Here is a 26,066-nt window from a genome sequence, read left to right as displayed (position 1 = left end):
CCGACACAGGACAGACACATGAGTTATACAGTTGTGTGTGCGTATGAAAACGCAGACTACCACAGTGTTTAACTTTGTTCAGTACAGAAGCCAGTGCTCTGCCTCTGATTGACCTAGGACATTGACTCCCTCCTTAAAGGTCATATGCTCGTCCAGCGTCAATCCAAGGTATCTATAGTGATCCGTGTATGATAGTACTACTGAACCAAAAGTAAATACAAGATAACTCCTTTTGTGTGTGTGTGTGTGTGTGTGTGTGTGTGTGTGTGTGTGTGTGTGTGTGTGTGTGTGTGTTAATTAATGTGCAAACAATACAAATAAGCCAAGGACAACATAATGGTAAGAATAAGTCAAAGACAAACAAGAAAGACTTATAAACGAACTAACGCCGGCATTCCACTGGTTGCATTGCGTTGCTTTGCGGCTGAGCTCCGGTTTTGCTCCGTGCTCTGTGCTGCGGCAACACTCACTGGCTGCGTGCAGAGCACGTCACGGCTCAGCTGCGCCAGACAGCTAGAGTGACGAGACCGACAGGTTATCACTGTAAAATCGAGCGAGACAATTTGTATGTGGGATAAATACAACGACAAACAGGCAGAAGATCATTGTTCCCAACTGGAGGAGCAGAGGAGGGGTGGACTTGCTTGGTGTTGTCCTTGTAAAAAGGATGTGTTGTGTCATATATTATTTTGTGGTTTTCCACTTCAATTATGAACTTTTCCTCATACATATTTGTCCTCTGGCTTGATATTGAATGCTGTAAACACCTCTGCCCTGTTGATTTCATGCCTGGCTCCGCCCAACTTGCTGCGGCTTTGCTCCGTCATCCGTGAAAAATAGAACCCTTGCGTATCTTTTTCGGAGAGCTCCGGATCGTCGGAGCTGGGACGGAGTAGACACGCAACGCAGCGGAGTAGGTGGGAGTTGACACAATGATTAGAGTGGAAACGTATCGGCTCCGATGCCGTACCGCAGCGCAGACGGACCGAACACGGACCTAGTGGAATGTAGGCATAAGACATACAGGGGCAGAGATGTGTATGCTAGTGGGCGTGGTAGTGTGTCGGGATATGTATGTGTATAGACTCAGCTCTCAGTCTTAATCCGTTTCACTACCTTAAGACTGAGAATATTATTATTTAAATCTTTTCATAACGTTAGTAAGTCAAGTTTATTTATATATAGCACCCTTCACAGACCAGAGTCACAAAGTGCTTCACAAGATCAAAAGTTAAAAAACAGGTACAAGAATCAAATATTTGAACACATGAACAAGACACAACTAAAATACAATGATACATAGCTTAAACAAAAGCCACACTAAATAGGTGAGTCTTTAGCTGCTTTTTGAAAATGTCAATGGATGCAGCGGATCGTATGGACAGAGGAAGGGCGTTCCAAAGCCTGGGAGCTACAGATTGAAAACCTCTATCGCCTTTGGTTTTAAGCCTAGAGCGGGGAATGGCTAGAAGGCCCTGGTCTGAGGATCTAAGTGACCTGCTGGTGGTATAGGGATGAAGCAGGTCACTAATGTAGGCAGGTGCCTGACCATGCAGGGCTCTGTATGTGAATACAAGAACTTTAAATTGAATCCTAGAAATTATGGGGAGCCAGTGTAAGTGTTGTAGAATAGGATTGATATGACACCTCCTATTGGACCTGGTCAACAGCCTTGCAGCAGCATTCTGGACCATCTGCAGACGGTCCAGAGATGACTTGCTGAGGCATGTGAAAAGAGTGTTACAGTAATCTAAGCGAGATGATACAAAGGCATGAACAATCATTTCTAGCTCAGTTTGCGACACAACAGCTTAGAAATGTTTCTCAGATGGAAAAATGAGGTGCGGGCCAAGGACTTAATGTGTTGATCAAAGCTCATAGCTTGATCAAAAATGACACCAAGGTTCCTCAGGTTCGACCGCACGGTGGAGGAGAGAGACCCCATACACTGAGTAACCTTGGGACAATACTATCAGGGGCAATAATACGGACCTCAGTCTTGTTGGGGTTCAGCTGGAGAAAATTACTGGCCATCCAGTCATTAATAGCAGACAGACAGTTATGCAAGACAGAGAGGTTAACAGTATTATCCGGCTTGAAAGATATGTGCAATTGAACATCATCGGCATAGCAGTGATAGGAAATACCTTTGAATTGCTTGATAATCAACCCTAGGGGAAGCATATAAACACCAAATAAAATAGGGCGCAAAACGGATCCCTGAGGCACCCCGCAGGACAAAGCAGCAGAAGCAGACATACACTGTAAAAGGCCCAATGGACACAGAAAAACTCCTATTTGCAAGATAGGAGGTGAACCAATCCAAGGCCCTCCCGGAGACACCCACCCACTGCTGAAGCCTATCAATTAAAATGTGGTGATCCACAGTATCGAATGCTGCACTAAGGTCCAGCAGCACCAAGACAGAGCATTCACCTCTATCAGAGCACATCATAATATCAATAGACATTCTGAGCAGAGCAGTTTCAGTAGAATTCCTCTGACGGAAACCGGACTGGAATGTATCATGGATGTTGTGTTCGTTAAGAACAGCTGTGAGCTGTTTAGCAACAACTTTTTCTAACATTTTAGAAATAAAAGGTAATTTAGAAATATGCCTATAATTTTTGGGCAGCATCAAGGCTCGTTTTTTTAAAAAGAGGCTGAACAGACGCAAGATGTGCGTCTATATTTCTCATTCTCTCCCCACCTCCTCCCTCCCCCTGCTCTCTTCTCCCCCACACCCCCCCCCCCCTTCCCCTCTCCTGCTCTCTCCTCTTGCTCCTTCCCCACCTCCTATACCCTCCAACATCTCCCATTCCCTCCCCACCCCATCACTCTCTCACATTCCCCCTGCTCTTCCCCCTTCTCCTGCTCTCTCCTCTGCTCTCTCTTCATTTCTATATTTTCTATATTATCAATTGTTCAAATGTTATCTTTATTCTGTATATTCTTGTTACTGTTGTGTCAGCTAGAATCAGCTAGACATACTTTCTGTGAAGCCCTCTGAGACATGCTTGTGAATTAGGGCTATATAAATAAACTTGACTTGACTTGACTTGACAACAGCATGTTTGAAATAAGAAGGGACACAACCAGAATGGAGGGACGTGTTAATAATTGAAACCAGGCAAGGACCGGTAGACCCGAGTGTATTCTTTAACAGAGTCGTAGGTAAGACGTCTAAGGGGCTAGACGAAGGTTTCATAGTGGTCACCAAATCAGTAAGGTCTTGAAGGGAAATGGGGGAGAAACAGTTCAGAGTTGACGGCCGGGGAGGACAAACAGGAAGGGGCGTGGAAGTTAGGTGGTGCTGTTGGAAGCCTTGCATCGGAGAACCAATCATGAGTGTTGTGGGCAGGCCTGCTTTCTGGGGGCAGTGACGCTCATTCAGAACCGGTGTCTCGCAAAACATCGCCGCGTTTGCGGAGAAACATATTAACTCATTGAGTGCCAATGACGTCTAAAGACGTCAATTCAAATAGTAACGTAGAGTGCCAATGACGTCTAAAGACGTCAATTGCGTTTTTTGACGGTGGGACGTGGATCAAAGCCTGATGCATCTCCTGTAAAAGTATGGGGGATTTTGAAGGTGTAGAAGCTATTTTACGGACCCATTAGGTGGCGACAGTGCTCTCCGGATTAGAGAAAGATGAGAAAAAAGAATAGAAGAAGCCGTGTGGGGAAACGGAAATGCTGTAACGTTAGCTGTGCCTGTGAACAGCAGCCAATCTGCTGCCACAATTGAGCCCCTCCGTCTCCGCTGCGATAGCCCCTCCACATGATTAGTTGCCAGAAAAGGAGCACGACACCAGCGTCTTTCTGAAAAACCAAATCATTCTCAGCTGGAAGCGCTGGGAGCCGGCGCACAAAAATGGCGGAACGATGTGAAAATAGAGCTGGGTGTAGCGCACTTTGAAACGTGCAGAGCAAACGTGCAGCAGAGAGCCACCAGAGACACTCCCACGGAGGAGTTTGCAGTTGAGGAGGGTGGGGCACGCAGGGCACCATACAACACCGACCCAGACAGCAGGCTCGATGGACAGATTGGCAAACACAAGCTAGAATATCTGATGCCCACCAGCAGTAAATCAAGACCAGCACGAAGGCCAGCGCTGCTGGTTGCAGCTAAATAATATTATTTTGCCATCAAAATTCCTTTGTTTTCGCTCTTTTATTGAAGGAAATTATTTTTGAGGTGTCACTACATCAGAAAATATTAGCTTCAGAGTCAGTGATATGCTTGAAATGCTTCATTTCACATTTCTCAGCTTCTAGTTTGAAACGTCTGTTTTTGGTGAAACCAACCTATCTAATACTGCTGATAGCTAAAGAACGGAAAATGATATCAATAAACTTTTTTTTGCTGATGATACAAGATAGTCTCATCGTTCTTTGGGCGTGTTCGGTGTTTACATAGTAATATCACACAATATTCTGTGGGCCTCGAGAAATCACTGAAAACGCTCTGAAAGGGCTGGCACTGGGAGCATCCGTTTTCCAAAAGTGGCTGGCACTCAATGAGTTAATCACTTAGAAACAAACATAACCTGTTAATAGGACGTGTTTCATCCGGCCCCGGCGGCTAGAGGTCTTTCCCCCAGCGATAAGCCCGACTCCCGAGGCTAACGTTACAGAGCCTGCTGATGACTTCACAGTAGCAAGCGGACCACTTCCGGGTAGGAAAAATTATTGTAAAATAAACAACAGGTATAAACTCTCTTTGCAGCACATCAGTGTCTTGCTCTATATTGGAACTATGAAACATTGCATTGCCGCTACCAAATAAAATTCTAATAATAAATGTAGGCGTGTCTACTGCCGGCCGTTCTCGCCGGGCTCGAAGAGACAGATTTTGACAATGAAATTCCCAGACGTTTGGTGGTTAGGTGGCGCTGTTGGTGCACATACTAGTCTGGAAACCGAGACTAGTATGTGTATGTATAGTTTAGTATGTGGGGGGGCAAGCAGCGGGAGGGAGGTTGGGTGGGAAAGAGGGGGGGATACAGTAGGGGTGGGAATCACCAGATGCGATATATTGAATATTGCGATATTTCGATATATTGTCACTCCTAACTCCTTTTCCTACCTTTTCCTTGACCTCACCAGAAGTAACATGCAGTGTTTTTTTGTTACACTGCATTTTTGTTTTTGTTACTTTGACAACCCAGATCCATAATGCCTCCGGCCTGGCTATCGCCGGCGGAGGCATTATGGATCCGGGGTTGTCCGTCCGTACGATGTTCGTTAACGCGATATCTGAGGAACGCCTTGACGGAATTTCATATAGGATGAACTGATTAGATTTTGGTGGTCAAAGGTCAAAGGTCAAGGTCACTGTGACCTCTCAAACGCCATTTTCAAGCTTGTTAACGTGATATCTCAGGAATGCCTTGACGGACTTTAATCAAATTTGTCTCAAACATCGACTTGGACTCAAGGATGAACAGATTCGATTTTGGTGGTCAAAGGTCAAGGTCACTGTGACCTGTCAAACGCCATTTTCCAGCTTGTTAACGCAATATCTCATGAATGCCTTGACGGAATTTCATCACATTTGCCTCAAACATCGACTTGGACTCAAGGATGAACTGATTCGATTTTAATGGTCAAAGGTCAAAGGCCAAGGTCACTGTGACCTCTCGGACGCCATTTTCAAGCTTGTTAGCGCAACATCTCAGGAATGCCTTGATGGAATTTCATCAAATTTGCCGCCTCAAACATCGATTTGGACTCAAGCATGAACTGATTAGATTTTGGTGGTCAAAGTACTGTGACCACTCGAACGCCATTTTCAAGCTTGTTAACGCGATATCTCAGGAATGCCTTGACGGAGTTTCATCAAATGTGCCTCAAACATCGACTTGGACTCAAGGATGAACTGATTAGATTTTCGTGGTCAAAGGTCAAGGTCACTGTGACCTCATGAACGCCATTCCCAAGTTCGTTTAACGCAATATCTCAAGAACGACTTGATATAATTTCTTCTGATTTGGCTCAAACATCGACTTGGACGCAAGGATGAACTGATTCCATTTTGGTTATCAAAGGTCAAAGGTCAAGGTCACTGTGCCCTCTCGAATGCCATTTTCAAGCTTGTTAACGCGATATCTCAGGAATGTCTTGATGGAATTTCCTCGAATTTGCCTCAAACGTCCACTTGGACTCAAGGATGAACTGATTACATTTTGGTGGTCAAAGATCAAGGTCACTGTGACCTCACACACCCAATTTCCAAGCTCTGTAATGCAACATCTCAGGAGCGCCTGGACGGAATTTCTTCCAATTTGCCTCAAATGGCGATTTGGACTCAAGAATGAACTAATGGCGGAGGCATAAGTCTGCATTGCGGTCGTTTGTTTTTGCCCCACATGTAGGTTACATTATTAAGCTTCTCTGAACTCAATACGCCACTGCAGGCGCGGACTGCACGATGGAGCGCTTTGGGCAGATGCCCGGTGGCCTTGCATGGCATGGCCTGCAATTATTATTATTATTTTTTATCAATACTTGGCGTCCAAATATCGTCAGGCAAAATATCGCGATACTATGGTGTATCGATTCCCCCCCCCCCCACCCCTAGGATACAGTGGACGCCGGGCTCCTCAGCCCCGAGCCCTGATCACCGGAAGAGGGGGTGAGGGGGGCACAAGCAGAGGAGAGAGCAAAGCAGAGGGGAGCAGAGGTCTCGTGTTCAAAATCTTCATGGTCAGATTATGTTACTTAACTCATTAGCTGCCACAGTTTTTCAGAAAAGTTTTTCACTGTGACCTCTCCAATGCCATTTTCAAGCTTGTTAAAGCCATATCTCAGGAACGCCTGGACGGAATTTCTTCCAATTTGCCTCAAATGGCGATTTGGACTCAAGAATGAACTAATGGTGGAGGCATAAATCCGCGGTGCGGTCATTCTAGTTTGTCATTATTTTCTTATTGAAAAGTGAACTTATTTCACTCAATGGCCTTTGTGCCCTAAAGAAATGTCTGATCCCGAAAGCCAAATGGCCTTGCCCCTAAAATGAAGAAATTCCAAGCCTGCAGAGCAGAATCAACTTTGATGACTTGGACTCGGACTCGGGTAATGGTGACTCGACTCCGACTCTTCTTTGGTGACTCGGACTTGGACTCAGACTCGAACACTAGGGACTCGGACTCAACTCGAACTCGAGATATTGTGACTTGACTACAACACTGCGAAGGAGACTAGTGAAACCTGCCTCAACTATTAACTATTAACAACATTGGTAATGTTTTTGTTTATTTTTGTTTTGTTTGTTTGTTGTTGTTGTTGTTGTTTTTTACTTTTTCTGTTTTTGTTTTTTCTCTTATTTTCTTGTCTTTTGAAACTCAGAACATGCCACCGCATTATTGAACCTGATGGGTTAGGGTGGGATGGGAGGGAGGGTTAAGGGAGGAAAAAGAAAAAAGAATTTGTATGAGACATATTTTCTGATATTAGCGTCACAGTGTCCTGCATCGCACACCTCTTCGCCTGTTTCGTCACGTCCGGGTCAGAGGTCTCTCGACGTGGTTTCCGGTACTTTAGCAGGCATTTCAGATGCTGGATCGCCGCTTTGTGAAAGTGGAACTAATTTATACATCTATATGTGTCCATATGTGGAAGTTCATATGAATATGTGCATGGTAACATGTCAAATTACTTTAGGAAAGTGACTTTGATGACAGAAAGCCATAAGACGTGCTTGGGCGACGAGAGTTACTGATCTTTAAAGTTGCTAGCTTGCTAGCTAGCTAACGCTAGCTTTGTCTAAAACACAACAAGGCCAGCAGGTGGCAATAATGCAGCAAAATGGGACTCAGCGACCACTACAAGCCACTCTTTGTTGACTATTACTGGCTTGCTAACCACTGGCTTGCTAACCAGCAGAGCCGCAGAGTAAGCTGTGCGTAACAGGACAAGAGCAGCTTCCAGTTGAGACGCCAGCGGTAGCGTCCGTTCCCCGACTCTGGTAAATCAAAGACACAACTAAAATAAATTATTTCAACGGTATGTTGCTAGAAAGAAGTTCGACTTAACGTTTTCACCGTTAAACTACACGGAAACATGACATGATCATTGTAGCAGTGTTTGAAGCACAATTTTAACAGAAGTTTTGTAAAAATATTGTGCGATGCAGGACACGCTTCCGTTACATGTATATTGATATTGCCTTGCTAGTCTCTAATATATATATACATATATATATATATATACATATATATATATATATATATATATATATATATATATATGTATATATATATATATGTATATATATATATATATATGTATATATATATATATATATATATATATATATATATATATAAAACAGCATCCAGTAAAACGCCCCGCCTACAAAATGCTATACAAAAGTACCTCTGTTGAACAATGAAGAAACACCTACCCTTACGTCTATTGTCCTGCCAAAAAATAAATCAAGCACCCAATTGTACAACCAAGCCCACACCCCCAACTTACCTAGTTTGATGAGCAATCCTTCCTTCCACAACATATCATAATGCTTTTTCAACATCGAAAAACACAGCTAACACCATTTCTTTATTTGTTTGGGCTTTCCTCATTTCTGACTATATGCGTAAGATGGAATCCATTGGATTTATCCCTTTACGAAACCCACTTTTGCTGTTGTTGTTTACGCAAGGCTGATTTTAGGGGCCAAGATGGCAGCAGGGCTGCTTTGGCGCTACCGCAGCGGCTGTTCCCAAAAATGCATGAGAGTGTAGACTCTTGCCTTCAAGCCTCTTTGGTCTCGCCGTGCAAGAACCAAGATGTCCACAAACCAATGGGTGACGTCATGATGATTCTGTCCATATTTTTATACGGTCTATGGTGTGTGCACGTGTGTACTGCATCTTGTTCATTGTAGTATCCTAGCTTTTTTTTTTTACATGAAAATTAGGGGCATACACCAAAGCATGAAGAAATACAGTTTGGGCCGAGTGTGGTAAGCGTGTGTTGTGTGTGTGTTTGCATGTGCACACCTAAGTGGTGTACATGTATCTCAGGGTTACTAGAACTGGGAAATCTGTGTGTGTGTGTGTGTGTGTGTGTGTGTGTGTGTGTGTGTGTGTGTGTGTTTGTGTTGTGTGTTTGTGTGTGCGTGTGCGTGTGCGTGTGCGTGTGTGCGTGTGCGTGTGCGTGTGCGTGTGCGTGTGTGTGTGTGTGTGTGCTGTATCTAGTTCAGTGAGACGGTGTATTCTCCACAGAACCATTATTCAGGTCACGGTCAAAGAGAGAGAGAGGAGACAGAGAGAGAGGGATGGAGAGTAGGGACAGAAGGAGTAAAATAAACAGAGGAGAGGCCACCTCTGGGCTTTCAGTGAGAAAAGCCCTTCTCCCCTGAGGTGGGGACAGGAGAGAAAAGAGGAGAGGAGAGGAGGAGGAAGGAGCAGAAGAGGAGGAGACAAGGCAAAATAGAAGAGGAGAGGGCAGGAAAGGACACTGGGCAAAAAGGGCCAGAATCCAGAAATATTACGATCTCTGAGAATCTATAGAGATACATATTATGAGTTTTGTTGTTTGTCAAATATGCACACAATATACAGTACATTGTGAGGACATATATTATACTAGGCTACCAGATACATAACATTTGTGTCATGTTTGTGTTCCAAATATGACCTTGTGTCATGCCTGGAAATATCCAAGCTCAATATTTTTTCTAGAACACTGTTTGAGTTTAGCCTGGTATCCAGCCTCATATGAATCACATTCGTCAGCACTCTTCATGTGGGTCTGGATGCAAGGCGTCCACTGGCTGGTTTTTGATTAACTGTCGATTAATTGCCGTTAAGACCTTCACAGATTTAACAATTTAATTAACTGATTAACCAAAAATGCATTCTGTGTGTCATTTCTGCGGTGGAACTCACATACTGTAGGCTATATTAACTTTTATATACCAGCAGAGGACGTAACGTTTACTTGACCCAAAGTAGCGGTCACGTATGATCTGAAACTTACATGTTTAACCGATGATGGGCCATGGAAACAGAAATGGTGAGAAGAAGCGGTCAAAACGTAGCGTTAAGTTCAGCGTGGGAGCGAGCGGTACTAGGGCTTGCAACTAGCGATTATTTTGATAATCGATTAATCGGTCGATTTTTTGTTCGATTAATCGATTAATCGGAATTAAAAAATGCACTGATATTGTTTCCATCCGTTTATTGAAAAACAACTTTTTTTTTTGTTAAACAAAAACTCACCGGGCTTTGCTACATCAAATAGCTTTGACAGGGCATGAACGAATACAAAATACATACAAATGTATGGTGTAAAGTGCAAAAGATATCTTCATATCTTCTTAAATAAAGTGCTTTAACGCAGTGGTTCTCAACTGGTGTAGCCTCAGGACCCACTATTTTCCTTGTCATGAAGTCGCGACCCAAATTTCGGATTTTTTTTTGAAGCACTCAAATTAATTGCACAAAAAATAGCGCATTAATTTAATACACAATCCCTTCATGCACTGTTATAAACTTCAAATGAACAAAAAAGTGCAACAGAAGTGCAACTAGGGCTAAAAACCAATTGAAATAAGGCAGACTTGAATTACAGGCCTATATGTTTTTAAATTTAAACAAGTCAAACTGGTCATGCTCAGAAAGTCTTATTTGAACTGTATGAAATATGAAATAAAATGCAGACTTATCTTGAATTACATGCCTATATGTTTTTAAACAAGTAATAATAATAATAATAATAATAATAATAATAATAATAATAATAATAAAACAAGTTAACCTGGTCATGCTAATCAGTTTCAATAGTCTGAATTTAACTAATATGAAATAAAAAGGAATCACAGGCAGGCCTATATGATTTTTAGTTAAACTGGTCATAACTTTTAATTAAACTGGGGCCATGCTAATCCAGTTTCAATCATCTGAATTGAACTAAAATTAAATATGAAATTAAAAGGCAGACTTCTCTTGAATTACAGGCAGAGCATATGCTTCAGCTTGTTAAACAAGTAGAACTGGTCAGGCTAATCCAGTTTCAATAATCTGAATTTAACTCAAATCAAATATGATTTCTTTTTTTTTTCTTCCAAAAAGCCAACGAATCGATAATCAAATTCGTTGCCAACGAATTTAATAATCGATTTTAATCGATTTAATCGATTAGTTGTTGCAGCCCTAGAGCGGACACACAGACACACACTCACACACACACACACACACACGCACACGGAGAGCACTTTGGGGTGAGCTGAACTGGTACGGTGGATTTGATACGTCCCCATTTCCACTGGAGGTGAGCGAAAGCTACACAATTACAAGAAAGCTACACGATTAATCAAATCGAAATGGCGATGTCAGCACGTGCGACGTAACCACAAAAGGGTGCGATTATTTAAAAGAAAAAGTCAACACCAAGACAAAATGCATGCAGAGGAGCAAGCAGGTGCTGAGCTGGTGTGCATTGGAAACACTACCTCTGTTATTTGGCAATATTTTGGTTACCGGTACATTAAAACGTCTTGCTTCAACATACATCGTATCAGACATAAACAATTTACACCGGCAGGTTTGAGGAGTAGCTAACATAACGTCAGATAAATACCCTCTCTAAGCTAACGTTAGCTACCGAGGCAGATAACATGGCTAAACAGCATCAACAGTATATTGACTAAATAGTTAGCTAACACCAGCTATCGTTCTCCTCTAACTAATGTTAACGTTACTTGACTGAGCAAACGTCTTGTGCAGGTCATTATCAAAACATATTGCACTGAAGAGAAGTAACATTAAATAATGACGAAAGACTCCTCCAAAACTGTCAGTGGAAATGAGGCACAAGCTGTGTGTGTGTGTGTGTGTGAGAGAGAGAGAGAGAGAGAGAAAAGCATGAGACAGAGTGGTTGTGTGTGTGTGAATGCATTGAACAATCATTATTTGTGTCCAGTGTCCAGTCCATATTTTACAAAAGAGAAGCATTTATTTGATTTTACTTGACACTAGCGTTTCCGTTAGACAAGAATGGTGCCGGACAACGTTGTCCGGCATGATTTCAGTTTCCCGGATCCCGCGATCTCTGGATTACACGCCCAACACGTTAACCAGTCGGCCAAGGACCAACGTGCTGGCTTTATCCACTCACTCTCTCAGGATCGCTACACTGCCTCCTCCTGTGGGAAGTGCCAGCCACCTGCGCTTCGACGTACTCCTGAGTCAAGCCCGGATCATAGCTAGAGCAAAACTACTGATATATGAAACTAGAAGACATAAGGCATCCATTGATACCAACCATGACATGCTACCTTGTCAGCAAGGGGGGCTAAATACCGCTCCAAAGTTAGTTGGAAAGGGAAAAACGGGCATAGCCATATTCAAAGGGGTCCCTTGACCTTCACCTCAAGATATCTGAATAATAATGCGTTCTAGGGGTACCCACAAGTCTCCCTTTACAGACGTGCCCACTTTATGCTAATCCATTTGATTAAAAAAAAAAAAAAAATGCTGTTTTTTGCATGCATTATAAATGTGTTATTTTTTTTACCTATTTCTATTTGAATATGTCTTCATATAGGACCGCTAAATTGGAATTGCAGAAATTGAGTGTGCCTGGAAAGCTGAGACTCTTGGAATTCAATTAGCCCAATTGTATTCGTATGTGATGATGTTAGTCCACATCATCTACATTGTGTCTTGTGTCTGGTATGTGTGTGTTGAGGCTCTATACTTTAGCAATACAGTCATGTAAATCTGTGGTATTTATTGTCATAGTAAATTTCACTTTGGTGTGTGTGTGTGTGTGTGTGTGGGGGGGGGGGGGGGGCACTTCAAGTCTGGGTCACCCTGGGGCATCACACTGTGTTAATCCTGCCCTGTCCTGAGTCATGGCTCATCTTATACTCCAGAGTCGCGCTACCGATTTTCCACTGGCCCAGGGCGACCATGCCTCCGATGCCCGATGCCCGCGGCCATCCCATCATCCACTTCTGACAATAACGTCAAGACACAGACGAGGCTGGTTTAGAACCTGTGATCTCTGGATTACAAGCCTAACACATCGTTAACCAGTCGGCCAAAGGGACAATCTCAATGGCCAAAGACCAACGTGCTGTGCTGGCTTTATCCACTCACTCCCTCAGGATCGCTACACTGCCTCCTCCTGTGGAAGTGCAGCCCCAAAGTTTGGCAATTACCCGACAACGGAAACTCAGCTTTGACACTGTAGATAGACCAGTACGTCATTGAATATGTACAGTATAACCATTTGTCTCTTCATTAGAGAGATATAATATCATTCTTCATATGAATAAAGCCAGAGGAAACCCTGACATGCACATGACCCCTGCTGTGGGATTTTATTTGGGGAAAATCTCTGCTAAGAATACGGAGACTATTTTAGTCGGTACCTTTATTCCTGCAGACATCTCTCTGCTCTGCCTCAGATGGCAGCTGTTTTATTCCGCCTGCCTCTGGAGGGAGGGAGGGAGAGAGAGAGAGAGAGAGAGAGAGAGAGAGAGAGAGAGAGAGAGAGAGAGAGAGAGAGAGAGAGAGAGAGAGAGAGAGAGAGAGAGAGAGAGAGAGAGAGAGAGAGAGAGAGAGAGAGAGAGAGAGAGGAGAGATGAGAGAGAGAGGAGAGAGAGAGAGAGAGAGAGAGACATGACTCATTCACATTATCCTCTCAAGTGGAAACCCTGAAAACATGTCTCACACACACACGTCAGTGTCGCACGCACACGCACGCACGCACGCACGCAGCACACACACACACACACACACACACACACACACACACACACACACACACACACAGCCCATAACCCTGCCACAGTGGCCCAAGTGCCCCAACTTCAAATCCAACCTACGGTATAGGATATCACCCTGGCTGCAAAACAGATGGGTGGCAGATTTTAGCTGTGGATGTTAAGTTTGTTTATTGTACCAGACAGGTATACATTCTACTTTGGAGGACCTGTCTAAAAACCCAATTGTTTTGTATGATTGCATATAATTCCATTTTACCCCTTAGGACCACAGTGGAAATAAGGTTACAGCATTTATTGTGTTGTCCTTGACCATTTCTGAATACTATACATGCTTCCCTGTGCTCTATGTTTGAATTGTCTAATAAATCAAATCAAAAACATTAAGCTTGTTAATTTTGGCATATCCCCATATTGCTATAACATACACATATTTGTTTCTTTAATAGGTAGGGATGTGTGAGTATTTAATTCTAGCCTATTCGGGCCGATATTCAACATTTTGCCGATTATCTGTATCGGCATTTTCATTGGCCGGTTGCTGATATAATAAATTAATTAAGAAATGCGCTACTTCACCAGCTGATCCAATTTAAAGTCGCTCACCTTCTCCACTATTCCAAGCTGAAATTACACAAGATCTTCCCTACTGTATCACCACTGTGAAGAAGGTGTCAAGTGTCGGAGGACACACTATCTCATGCCTTTTGGTTCTGCCCTTCACTAACGGAATTCTGGTCCAAAGTATTTGATTGGTATTCTAAGGCCTACAAAGTAAGCCTTCAGCCGGAGGCAGAACTTGCCTGCCATCTTTGGCTGCTCGGAGTTTCCTCTGAACTTTCCTACAGCTGTGCAACAGTCTCTGACACAGGGGACAACTGTTGCCAAATGAATCCTGAAGGAATGGAAGTCCCCCTCTTCACCCTCTTTTCAATTGTGGCTGACGGATATGACCTCTGTTATACGGATGGAGAGACTTAGGTTTCTGAGGACCAACTCACTTAAGAAATGATCTGCCATTTGGGACCCTTTTCTGGCCTACCTCGTTGAGGTTACGGGGCTATGGGTGATTCGCCAGGTTGGTTCCTCATGGACCCCCTGTGTGGGATCCCGGACACAATGGGCCCTATCTTCGTACAGGCGATATCCCCTATTTACGCTTGTGCACCTGTTTGCGCGTGCCTTAATGCAGGCATTGCGCATTTGTCCAGGTGTTGTGCCGAGTTTTGCACCCCCGCCCGGCAGCAAAAAAAAGCATCCCCACCTCACGGGAGCATAATTGTAATGATTTATACAGAAACATAACTGTTGAAAAATTATATAATTGTTTGGGTAGACGTGACCTCCCTGTTTTTAAGTTAAAACAGCCCCAAAATATTGTGAGGATGCCATACTTGCGGGGCAGGATAACTTATCACAACAACGGGCACAAGCGCAGATTAGAGGCGTGCCAAATCATTTATGCATGGCGCAAACGCAATTTGGGCGGTGTTAACCACCAGAATTATTCACAGGTGTGGCCTGGCAATGCCTGGGCGTTACATCAATCAGATTCCCATTTCGCAGTCCTTAATACAATTTGCGTGAGGCATGCTGTAATTCTCCCCATGCGTAATTTGGATAGGTGTAGGCCTATTGACTGTATATATTATCCCTATCTCATAACGACACCATCGCATCATATACCTGTTAAAAACATCTGAGTTTTGATGCAATTCAGGTTATTTTGTTGACTGGGGTGGGACAATAGAAACGTGTTTGCAGCGGGGTAATGGCGGAGACAAAAGAAAAGATTGCAGGATTTACAGTGGACTCAATTAAAACTCGACTCGTGCCGAGGCTTGTGCCAGATCGGCTGTGATGCCAACGACCCTCCGGGTTATAGCAGGTGAAGGTGAATAGCCTATTACAAATAGGCTACAATGTACAGGTTTTCTCAATTAATTTACCATAACCCCTCATTGCAATGTGATAAAAGTTTCTCAGTGAATTATAGTTCATTGCCTCACCGAATAATCTGCTGGTTACCCAATTTTAGCAGCAGAATTTTATGTCCTGGGGTGGCACGTCCGTGCGTAATGACGTTTCTGCGCTGCGCGGAGATTATGGTGCGCTCAAGCACAGCGATTGTTTTAGCGGATAAGAGGTCCTTTTCAAAGCTCTTAGCGCAAAGTAATTGCGCGCTGCTGACGATAGGATAATACCATCTATCACCACATTTTAGCGCTGAAACGCCTGCTTTGGCATGTGGCACGCCTATGCCCAGTACAATTATAACAGGCATGCACTTGTGCCCGCCCCCAATTTGTATTGCGCATGGCGTTAAACGAGCGCAAACGCTAAATTACCGCTTTTGCGAAGATAGGGCCCAATACCTCTTACAAGCATATAAGCACCTTACACGACTGGTAGCACGACTTAATATTGAATGTTGATATTGGTTTTGTTTTGTTTTGTTTTGTTTGCTTGTCTGTTGTTGTTTTTTCTGAGCTTGTTTGTTTGTCTAGTTCGTATGTTGTTAAAAAAAATGAAAATAAATTGTTCGGTGGGGAAAAATGCGCTACTTTGGCTCTGATGCAGCTGGCAGCAGCCTCTCTGTGTGTCTCTGTTCCTCTATGTTGCTGGAGCAATGTGTCGCCCACAGCGATCTCTGATTGGTTACACTCGAGTAATAGCCTATCAGTGGGCTCTGGGAATCTGAGTTGCCTGCGTTGGCAGGCACAGGCAGAGAGCAGCTCGGGGCTCGGTTGTGTCAGAGCGAACGGACTGGACTGGAGCAGAGCTGTGTGTGTTTATGAGGCAGTAGATATTGTATTGCCATGCCGAAGTTGCAAAAAGTGAATAAACATAAGGGACTGTTCGTTATTTATGAGAGGGGGGGGTATGGTGCAGAAAGGGGGAGGGGTATCAAATATTTTTTTGAGTACTGGGGAGGGACTTGTGTTTTTTATTTTGGCTTTAGGGAGGGTTATACAACTTTGATTTTTATGCCTCCGCCGGCGATAGCCAGGCGGAGGCATTATGGATCCGGGTTGTCCGTCCGTCCATACGTACGGCTGTCCGTCCGTCCGTACGATGTTTGTTAACGCGATATCTGAGGAACGCCTGGACGGAATTTAATCAGATTCGCCTTAAACATTCACTTAGGCTCAAGGATGATCTGATTAGATTTTGGTGGTCAAAGGTCAAAGGTCAAGGTCACTGTGACCTCTCGAACGCCATTTTCAAGCTTGTTAACGCGATATCTGAGGAACGCTTGGACGGAATTTCATCAGATTCGCCTTAAACATTCACTTAGGCTCAAGGATGATCTGATTAGATTTTGGTGGTCAAAGGTCAAGGTCACTGTGACCTCTCGAACGCCATTTTCAAGCTTGTTAACGCGATATCTGAGGAACGCTTGGACGGAATTTCATCAGATTCGCCTTAAACATTCACTTAGGCTCAAGGATGATCTGATTAGATTTTGGTGGTCAAAGGTCAAAGGTCAAGGTCACTGTGACCTCTCGAACGCCATTTTCAAGCTTGTTAACGCGATATCTGAGGAACGCTTGGACGGAATTTAATCAGATTCGCCTTAAACATTCACTTAGGCTCAAGGATGATCTGATTAGATTTTGGTGGTCAAAGGTCAAAGGTCAAGGTCACTGTGACCTCTCGAACGCCATTTTCAAGCTTGTTAACGCGATATCTCAGGAATGCCTTGACGGAATTTAATCAAACTTGTCTCAAACATCGACTTGGACTCAAGGATGAACTGATTAGATTTTGGTGGTCAAAGGTCAAAGGTCAAGGTCACTGTGACCTCTCGAACGCCATTTTCAAGCTTGTTAACGCGATATCTGAGGAACGCTTGGACGGAATTTCATCAGATTCGCCTTAAACATTCACTTAGGCTCAAGGATGATCTGATTAGATTTTGGTGGTCAAAGGTCAAAGGTCAAGGTCACTGTGACCTCTCGAACGCCATTTTCAAGCTTGTTAACGCGATATCTCAGGAATGCCTTGACGGAATTTAATCAAACTTGTCTCAAACATCGACTTGGACTCAAGGATGAACTGATTAGATTTTGGTGGTCAAAGGTCAAAGGTCAAGGTCACTGTGACCTCTTGAACGCCATTTTCAAGCTTGTTAACGCGATATCTCAGGAATGCCTTGACGGAATTTAATCAAACTTGTCTCAAACATCGACTTGGACTCAAGGATGAACTGATTACATTTTGGTGGTCAAAAGTCAAAGGTCAAGGTCACTGTGACCTCTCAAACGCCATTTTCCAGCTTGTTAACGCGATATCTCACGAATGCCTTGACGGAATTTCATCAAATTTGCCTCAAACATCGCCTTAGACTCAAGGATGATCTGATTAGATTTTGGTGGTCAAAGGTCAAAGGTCAAGGTGAGCTCTCGAGCGCCATTTTCAAGCTTGTTAACGCGATATCTCAGGAATGCCTTGACGGAATTTAATCAAACTTGTCTCAAACATCGACTTGGACTCAAGGATGAACTGATTACATTTTGGTGGTCAAAGGTCAAGGTCACTGTGACCTCTCACACACCCAATTTCCAAGCTCTGTAACGCAACATCACCGGAGCGCCTTGACGGAATCTCTTCCAATTTGCCTCAAATGGCGATTTGGACTCCAGAATGAACTAATGGCGGAGGCATAAGTCCGCGTTGCGGTCGTTCTAGTTTGTATTTTGTATATATTTTTAAATGCGTTTTTTCGTTCCAAAATTCGTGTTTACTCCCCTATTTATATCTATGGTTTACCTGTATGGTGACTGGACTTGGTATCTCCCATTCCTTCCTTTCACGTAAACCGGAAGAACGAATTCAATGAAGGAGAAGAAAGCAACACAACAACATGGCGTTTTCTGAGAGAAGATCTACAAATCGAAAAGAGAGCTTTGTGTATGATAATTTAAGAGTGTCCTTGCAACGTTTGTCAGCAAATGACACAAAAGAGAAATTTGCATGCGTATTGCAGTCTACAAAAGACAAAAAGTTGCAAGCAAAACTTTTAGCTCTGAGTCGGCTATTAGACGAGCTGTTGCTCCCAGACTACGGCGAGTGTGTGTGTGTGTGTGTGTGTGTGTGTGTTTGCAGAATAGGTTGTTTCGGTGATGACTCACTCGGTCCTGCTGTTTGCTTGGTGCATTGACTGGAAACGTTTATCATCGCTTAATATTGTTTCAGAGCTGGAATTGTTGACACATATGCAGTTGGCTAGGCTACTGTAGGCTTTATAACTAGGAGATGAGGCCGTTATTGGGCTGGGTACTAAACGTTATATGCCCCCCGCCCCCCTCTCTCCCCCGAGGCATCATAGGGCGCTATCAAACGTAGCCAAATCATCGGAAAAGGTCATATTTTCTTCAGTACTACCTTTGGTGTGAATATGATAAAGTGTGGTTATTTATGGTGGAGGGAGGGTCATGCACTCAGGGATGGACATGGAAAAATATTTATAGATATGGGGAGGGTGAAGGAAAAAAACGAAAACAAAGTCGCCCCTGCACCATACCCCCCCCTCTCATAAATAACGGACTGTCCCTAATAGGTATCTATGCAGACATTGCAAAAACACCACAATCTTATGACCTATGATTCGTATAGCGCTGTCTGGCAGCCTCGCACAGTGCAAAGTGTGAAAGAAATAGGTCTGTCTATGCGAGAGAGATGTTTCTGAGTTTCACTGAAAATGCACGGATGCACTTTGTTGCAGTGATAACGATAGCAAGATAATAGAGCTTGTTTGTGTAGTGAATGATAGCATAATATATCTTTGAGTAACGTTGGTGCCTGTGCAACTAGAATTTATCTGAGTTATCACCGCTGTTTTTGTTGTGTAGTAAGTGACGTCACAATGTAGTTTTAATTCCATCTATATAGCGTGTCCACTGTATCAGGCTATGTCCACGGTTTAGCGTCGCTCTTTTTTAATCAAATGGCCATGGTTGTCACTGTCAGTAGCGAAGCTGTTTATTGATCCAATAGTGCGGTAGCGTCCACAAAATAAACATTTCCACTGGCAGCAAGCAGAGCGGAGTTTTCTGAACTCTCTTTTTGGAACATGGAACCAAAGAAACTAGGACGAGACATTACATTCCATTACATTGTTTGTGTCAGTATTCTCCTTTGAGAGAAAGCCTGGTGTGGTGACGTGAGATTAGTGTCAAGTGTAAGCTGAGGGAAACCCCCTTTATTATGTTGTTACTGTGGTGAGTTGAAGAGAGTTTGTTAAAAGTATAAGTCCACAGCTTTATCTTGATAATGTGCCCAAGTCTCCACTAGATTGAGCATGCACGCACGCACGCGCACACACACACACACACACACACACACACACACACACACACACACACACACACACACACACACACACACACAGATCAACAACACTTTGCTTAATGTTAATAGTGTGAATATTTTCAATTACTATTGCAGTTGGATAAACTGAAGAAAATGCATTTCAACAACGGGTTGTATTATTCAAAATTTTGACACCAAGATTTTCATTTTTACTGCAAATGTATATCGCTTCCAAAATATCGGTTATCGTTCTCTTTCATTACTGATAATTGAAATCGGTATCGGCCCTGAAAAAAGCATATCGGTCGATCCCTAGTTTGCATGGTGGATGTTTCATCTCTTCGCCGACAGTACCGTCTTTCTGACTCCTTCTCCGTTTGTCTCTCTACAGAAACCTGCTGGACAGGGACACCTTCTCCAAATCCGACCCAAGTAAGATCAAATGCCTCTCTGTTCATCTGTCACTCTTATTAATAGATCAATGCTCCAGTATTTCAATAGAGTTTGGTTTACTTTTTAGCAAAGGAGCCTCCAGTCCTGCCCCTTGCATATTTCTGAGATTCAAATTATGTTCAGGTACACGAAGAGGAGGAAGAAAGAAAGGGAGCAAGGAAGGTAGGGGAGGGAATAGGGCTGGGTATCGGTACTCAATACAGGTATCAACTGAAATAAGCCAGTACAGTAGTATGGAAACCTCTACAGTAGGGGTGGGGAAGGGGGAATCGATACAGCATATTATCACGATATTTTGTGGGCAATATATCGTATCATATCGAATGCCAAGTATCGTGATATTTTATCATACAGAATGTCTTATTATACAAAATGCATCAGCACTCAATACAGGTATCGACCGAAATAAGCCAGTACCAAGTAGTATGGAAACCTCTTCCGTCAAATGATACCTGCATTCTTTCTGTACACATACAAAAAACAACTATTTGTATGGTTTTGCTCGCAGACAATCACCACAAGCGTCCTTCAATTTAATGTGACATGTGATTTGCCCACTACAGTGTTTCACACAGGATTTTTAGGTGTTGTGGTGGGTGGACTGCAGACCCCCTAGGGGGGTCTGGGTGCATGCCCCCCCATCCCGGACTGTATTATATACTGTATATATATATATCGTCGCTGTCGTTCCAGGACCTCGAATGTGCCTTTTTTCACTTTTTTATTTTTTGTCATGAATCAATGCCATTGGTCACCCTTCACGTCTCTGTGTGGTTTTTAACAAATGCAACCAATGGAAAAGCATTAAAACGAGCTTGTGAGTAAATCTCGTAACGCCATTCGCCCTCAATCTGTCAGTCAAACCTCGAAATTCCCCCCCTACCTCCGTGTGTACCCCCCCACGCAGGACAATAAACCCGGAAAAGACACACGGCAGACGCGCTGTGTATTTCTCATATCGTTTTGACTAATCCTGGCTTCCTCTGACGTTAATATATCAATCAAATGTTTTCCAGTTATTCCTAGGCTGCAAACTTGTTTTAACATGCAAATCGGAGTGCTTTCTGACGAGAATAAAGTAACGTTAACGTTACGTTATGTCAGACTATTTCTCACCCCATGTCAAAGCCCCCATTCGGCCATGAGAGGCGAGGGGCAATGCTGCTGCTCCTGCGCGCGCCCCCGCGGCCTGGAGCTTGGGGGCTCGTGCATGAGGATGCGACTGCCTCCCGCTTGACTGGCCGTGAGAAAGCGCTTCCAAGTCGGACTGATAATATAAACAACATCATTTGAGCTTATCCAGGTAAGATATTTATAAAGTAATGACACATTCAGCGGGAAACTAACTATAATTAAGACATGTGCCAACTTGGACGACATTTGGTTCAGTAGTTTAAGAGCAAACAGGTTTTTTTTACTTCCTGAAAAGTCTCTGTTTTGGAAATTCGAGGTCCTGGAACGACAGCGGCGATATAATATATATATACACACACACTGTATATATATGTGTGTGTGTGTGTGTGTGTGTGTGTGTGTGTGTGTGTGTGTGTGTGTGTGTGTGTGTGTGTGTGTGTGTGTGTGTGTGTGTGTGTGTGTGTGTATGTGTGTATATATTTACATTTTGAAGTAAAATACATCAATTTGGTGCACTGGGAGAGCACTTGAGAGCAACTTTTTTGTATTCATTTATTTGACAGGGACAATACATAAGCATTGCTACATTTAAATAAAGTGCAACTGATGCAGTGTATATACAGTAGGACTTCTAGCCATAGCCAGAGCCGTATAATAGAAGAGTTCCGACATCTCCATTCACTCCAATGGACCAGTTTTTTTCCAGGAAGTAGAAAGTGGAACTCTTCAGTAAAAAAAGCAGCACTCTCGAGTTGCATCAAAATAGACAGTGTTGTACTTTGAAAGGGTTTTTCATCCCTTGAAATGAATCAAATTGTACATTATCGGCTTTATTTTACCATGCAAAAGTAGCGCGAGACCCATTCCTGGCTGTTCATTGGCTAATGATTCTCGCATTTTGGTCCTCCGCTGACGCCACTCTCTTACTAGAGGACACTAGCCATAGCCTAAGAGGCTAGATCTATGAAGAGCAACACCTCACATCCTCCTTACTGTGCTGTGGGTTTACAATGATGACAAACGCATACCTATACACATATTCTGCATACAGGTCAAGTAATCTTTACTTTAAATTACTGCAGCAACCTCAACAAAAGGAGCCTTCATGCCACAGCCTTTCTTAGAAGTTACAGGGTTGTGGTGTCTGCACAGGCGACAAAACAAGCCTAAAACGGCTGCCCGGTTCTCTCTGGATCCCACTCGAGTAGCGCCAGAACACGCTCGATTTGCAGGTGGGAAACGCCAGGATTGGCCAACGCCAACTGTCAAATCAAATCATCGACACGCTATGGCCCGCCTCTCAACCCTCTTTCATCTCAGGCAATATCTGTTTTCAGTCTGATACGTCACCGACCCTCTCTGAGACCCGGTTCATGTGGTCTTAAAACATGGCAGTTTGTTAAACAAACAAGACATAGATTAATAAGCCACACTGTTGTTTGATGCCATGTGGATGCAGGGGAATATGCGGTTGGTTTCGTTGTTATACAATCTCACTTCCATGGTGATAGACAGCTGAAATGGCATTGCAAGAGTATCTTCTGTATATACCGTACATTACCAAGCAAACACAATATAAAGTTAATCCAGGTTACAGTGCCTAGCTGGCTCACTACGCCCAGCCCCAGAGCAGGGCACCGGCTCGCACTTCCCCCCGGACAGACAGCCGCTTGTCGGCCGGGGAAGACCAGCTCCCGCTGGCCAGGAGAGAGCCATGACCCGATGCCGCAACATTGTAAATAATATCCCATATCTCTGGAATACGAGTTACAACGAGCCAATTATATAGCCTATGTATCTACATTAACCAACTGTATTGACATTTTGTTTGTAAAGTTTGCATATGTATTTGCGCATATTTTAACATTTGTGGTGGTCTGAGAATTACGTCTGCCTTCATCTTTTCTTTCTATTTCTACGGCAGCCCGTAGGCAACTGAGCATTCAGTTTTCTCTGTCTCCAAAACAAGATATAATCACACCTCATGCCAACCATAAACCCAACCAATCATCAGTCTGTGCATGGCTATGAGTCCTTTGTCCTGTCCTGTGTGTGTGTGTGTTTGTGAGAGAGAGAGAGAGAGAGAGAGAGAGAGAGAGAGAGAGAGAGAGAGGCAAGGTGGAGTTGAGCGAGGGATGTCAACATCTGTTGTGGCGGACAAAATGTTGATGAGGCGTACCGCCACGAAAGGATCAATGTATCGAAAACACTGCACTACCACAGCAGCTACACCCCTTACAGTCTGTGGTGGTGAAGTCGAGTGCGGTGTATGTGACGGAGTTGGATGAATGAATTAGAAAATGAATGAATGAAAGAAGTAGAAAAAAGCTATCAAACTCTATTGGTATCACTTCAAGGGTCCTGGTATTGTACTTATTTTTAACATAGGAGGGAGGGAGGGATTGTAGAAGGAAGGAAGGACAGAAAGAAGGAAGGAAGGAATTAATGAAAGACTAGAAAGAAGTAAGGTAGAAAAGAATAAGGGGAGAAAAGAGGGAGTGAATGAACGAGTGTGAGCAATAAATGAAGTGTGCCTTTTCTTATTTGGCCGTACAGTATGTGACCGTGACTCACTCACACAGTCGTTTGTGTGTGTGTGTGTGTGTGTGTGCGTGTGTGTGTGTGTGTGTGTGTGTGTGTGTGTGTGTGTGTGTGTGTGCGCGTGTGTGTGTGCGTGCGTGCGGCCCCACATGGCTCTGCATGTGATTCTGAGTGGGAGGCGATCCGTCTGGCATCTCCTCACTGTTCAAATCACTCATGCAGGAGCCACAGCTAGAAGAACCATGTCACAATACAGTATGTTGTAGTGCTACAGAAAATTAATCAATTATGATTTTTGATGATCAATTAATCATTTTATTGATTTCATTGTTTCATTTATCAAGTAAAAATACCAAACATTTGCTGGTTAAAGCTTCACAAATGCTAAGATGTGCTGCTTTTCTCTGTTTCATCGTCATAAGATGAATAATTCAGTTTTCATGCTTCAGCCGGCAATAGCCGGGCCGGAGCCATTATGTTTTCAGGTTGTCCGTCCGTCCGTCTGTCTGTCTGTCTGTCCGATTCTCATCAACACGATATCTTGGGAACACCTTGAGGGAATTTCTTCAAATTTTGCTCAAACATCCACTTGGACTCAAAGAGGAACTGATTAGATTTTGGTGTTCAAAGTTCAAGGTCACTGTGGCTGCATGTCCGTCTGTTCCATCAAGGAAGGGATGTGGGCTCGGTAAAAGGGGCCATAACTAGCGATTGGAAGGTCGCAGAAGTCCCCATCACATCATATAAAAACATCTGTGATTTGATGCAATTCGGGTTCTTTTGTTGACTGGGAAATAGAAACGTGTTTGCAGCAGGGAAATGGGGGAGACGAGAAAAGATGGGAGGATTTATAAGAGAAAAGATGGGAGGATTTAGAGTGGACTCGGTGAAACAGTGAGAGCTGCGTGCCGAGGACAGAGAGAGAGGGAGAGAGCTTGTCGACAGATCGTCTGTACTGCCGACGACCCAAGAATTGCGCGCATGTCGATGATAGCAGAATGCCATCTGTGTTCCTGCATTTTGCGGGGACACGCCTGGTTTGACATGTGGCACGCCTACCCCATGCAAGCCCAGTATGATTATAACGGGCATAGAGGTATTAGCTTGGCAAGGAGAATACAACTGCGCTTAAGCACGCCCTCATTTTACGCTGCGCTCTACATTAAACACACGCAAACGCTAAAATACCGCTTTTACAACGATAGGGCCCAATGTCTTTAAAGCTCTGTCATTGTTTTATATTAATGTTGTAGTGTTGTTCTGAATGTTGGATTAACAAAAAAGTTAACTCTACTGGCTGTGTTAATGTGTTTTCTCTTTGGTTGAGATCTTTTGCATGAACTGTAATACCATCTGATATTATTCTGATATTCTATGAGCTTCAGTAATGTTAGCTTTTACTGATCATTAGCATTAACGTGGTGTGTCTCTGTTCTCCACAGTCTGCGTTCTCTACACACAAGGTATCGGCAACAAGGAGTGGAGAGAGGTGAGAACTATAGGGTGTGTGTGTGTGTGTGTGTGTGTGTGTGTGTGTGTGTGTGTGTGTGTGTGTGTGTGTGTGCGTGTGCGCGTGCCTGCCTGCCTATATGTTTATAGCCTACATTAGGCCTGCCTCACATTCACAGGATCTGCAGACCAAGTGCAACAACTTTACATCACTTCCACCATGTCAAAACTTATTTCTTGTGTTTTTCTTGGGTGTATATGTAAATTTGATGTGGATCCATATCGTCGCCAAAGTGGTAATTTTGCGTTTGCGCTTGTTTTGCACTCGTTTAACGCTGCGTGCAATGCAAATTGGGGGTGTGCACAAGCGCGTGCCACATGCCAAACGATGCGTGTGACGCGTGTCTGCGCTAAATGTGGGGACACAGATGGC

The 26,066-nt window shown here is 43.6% G+C and overlaps 1 protein-coding gene across 2 annotated transcripts in view; it reads left to right on the top strand.

Moving 5' to 3' along the window:
* The window catches only part of LOC310772275 (copine-8), a gene marked incomplete at both ends in the record, with an annotated part of 185,612 nt that overhangs the window by 36,616 nt on the left and 122,930 nt on the right, over positions 1-26,066 (top strand). For both annotated transcript variants that reach the window (XM_083632037.1, XM_083632036.1), the window contains 2 exons: positions 20,448-20,488; positions 25,627-25,673. In XM_083632037.1, the coding sequence (XP_083488163.1) occupies positions 20,448-20,488; positions 25,627-25,673 (88 nt within the window). The remainder of the gene's footprint in view (positions 1-20,447; positions 20,489-25,626; positions 25,674-26,066) is intronic.

Source organism: Poromitra crassiceps (assembly GCF_964638095.1).
Source record: "Poromitra crassiceps genome assembly, chromosome: 2".
Taxonomy (NCBI): domain Eukaryota; kingdom Metazoa; phylum Chordata; class Actinopteri; order Beryciformes; family Melamphaidae; genus Poromitra; species Poromitra crassiceps.
Note: the sequence above shows the minus strand (reverse complement) of the source record. Positions and strands in the feature narration are given on the sequence as shown.